The sequence below is a fragment of the Charadrius vociferus genome, unplaced genomic scaffold (assembly GCF_000708025.1).
Source record: "Charadrius vociferus isolate BGI_N301 unplaced genomic scaffold, ASM70802v2 scaffold332, whole genome shotgun sequence".
In the NCBI taxonomy this organism is placed as follows: Eukaryota; Metazoa; Chordata; class Aves; order Charadriiformes; family Charadriidae; genus Charadrius; species Charadrius vociferus.
The window spans coordinates 4,152,104-4,152,497 of NW_009647418.1; the positions used below are offsets into that span (position 1 = coordinate 4,152,104).

Sequence of the window (394 nt, forward strand, 5' to 3'; positions counted from 1 at the left end):
ACCCCGAGCGCAAGGGCTGCGAGCAATGGAGAAACGTTGCCCTGCCACCGTGGCAAACTACATCCCCCACACCCCCGCCATATCCGTGATTTCAGTGCTTGGTCAGCGCAGGCAGGTGTTGAAGAGGATTTTGGAGGCTTGACAAGAAATGCACACAAAATGCACCGAGCTGCAGCGCGGCCCCTTCCCTGCAGCCCAGCTCCGCTCCAGCAGCAGAGCCGAGGGCAGGTCAGGTCCGGCAGGAGCCTATCTTCCCCCCCTCGGGAACCCCTGGCATGTCCAAGCAGCTCCCCGGTGCCAGCGCTGCCATTCAGGTGTTTCCCCCCATGCAGAGAGCCGCAGCCATGCGCGTGGCCGTCATCGGGGCCGGGGTGATCGGCCTTTCCACCGCCCC

The 394-nt window shown here is 64.5% G+C and overlaps 1 protein-coding gene across 1 annotated transcript in view; it reads left to right on the forward strand.

The window, feature by feature from the left end:
* The first annotated feature begins 344 nt into the window (after window positions 1–344).
* The window catches only part of DAO (D-amino-acid oxidase), a 9,566-nt gene continuing 9,516 nt past the window's right edge, over window positions 345–394 (forward strand). The window contains exon 1 of the mRNA XM_009880374.1: window positions 345–371. Coding sequence (XP_009878676.1) covers window positions 345–371 — 27 coding nt within the window. The remainder of the gene's footprint in view (window positions 372–394) is intronic.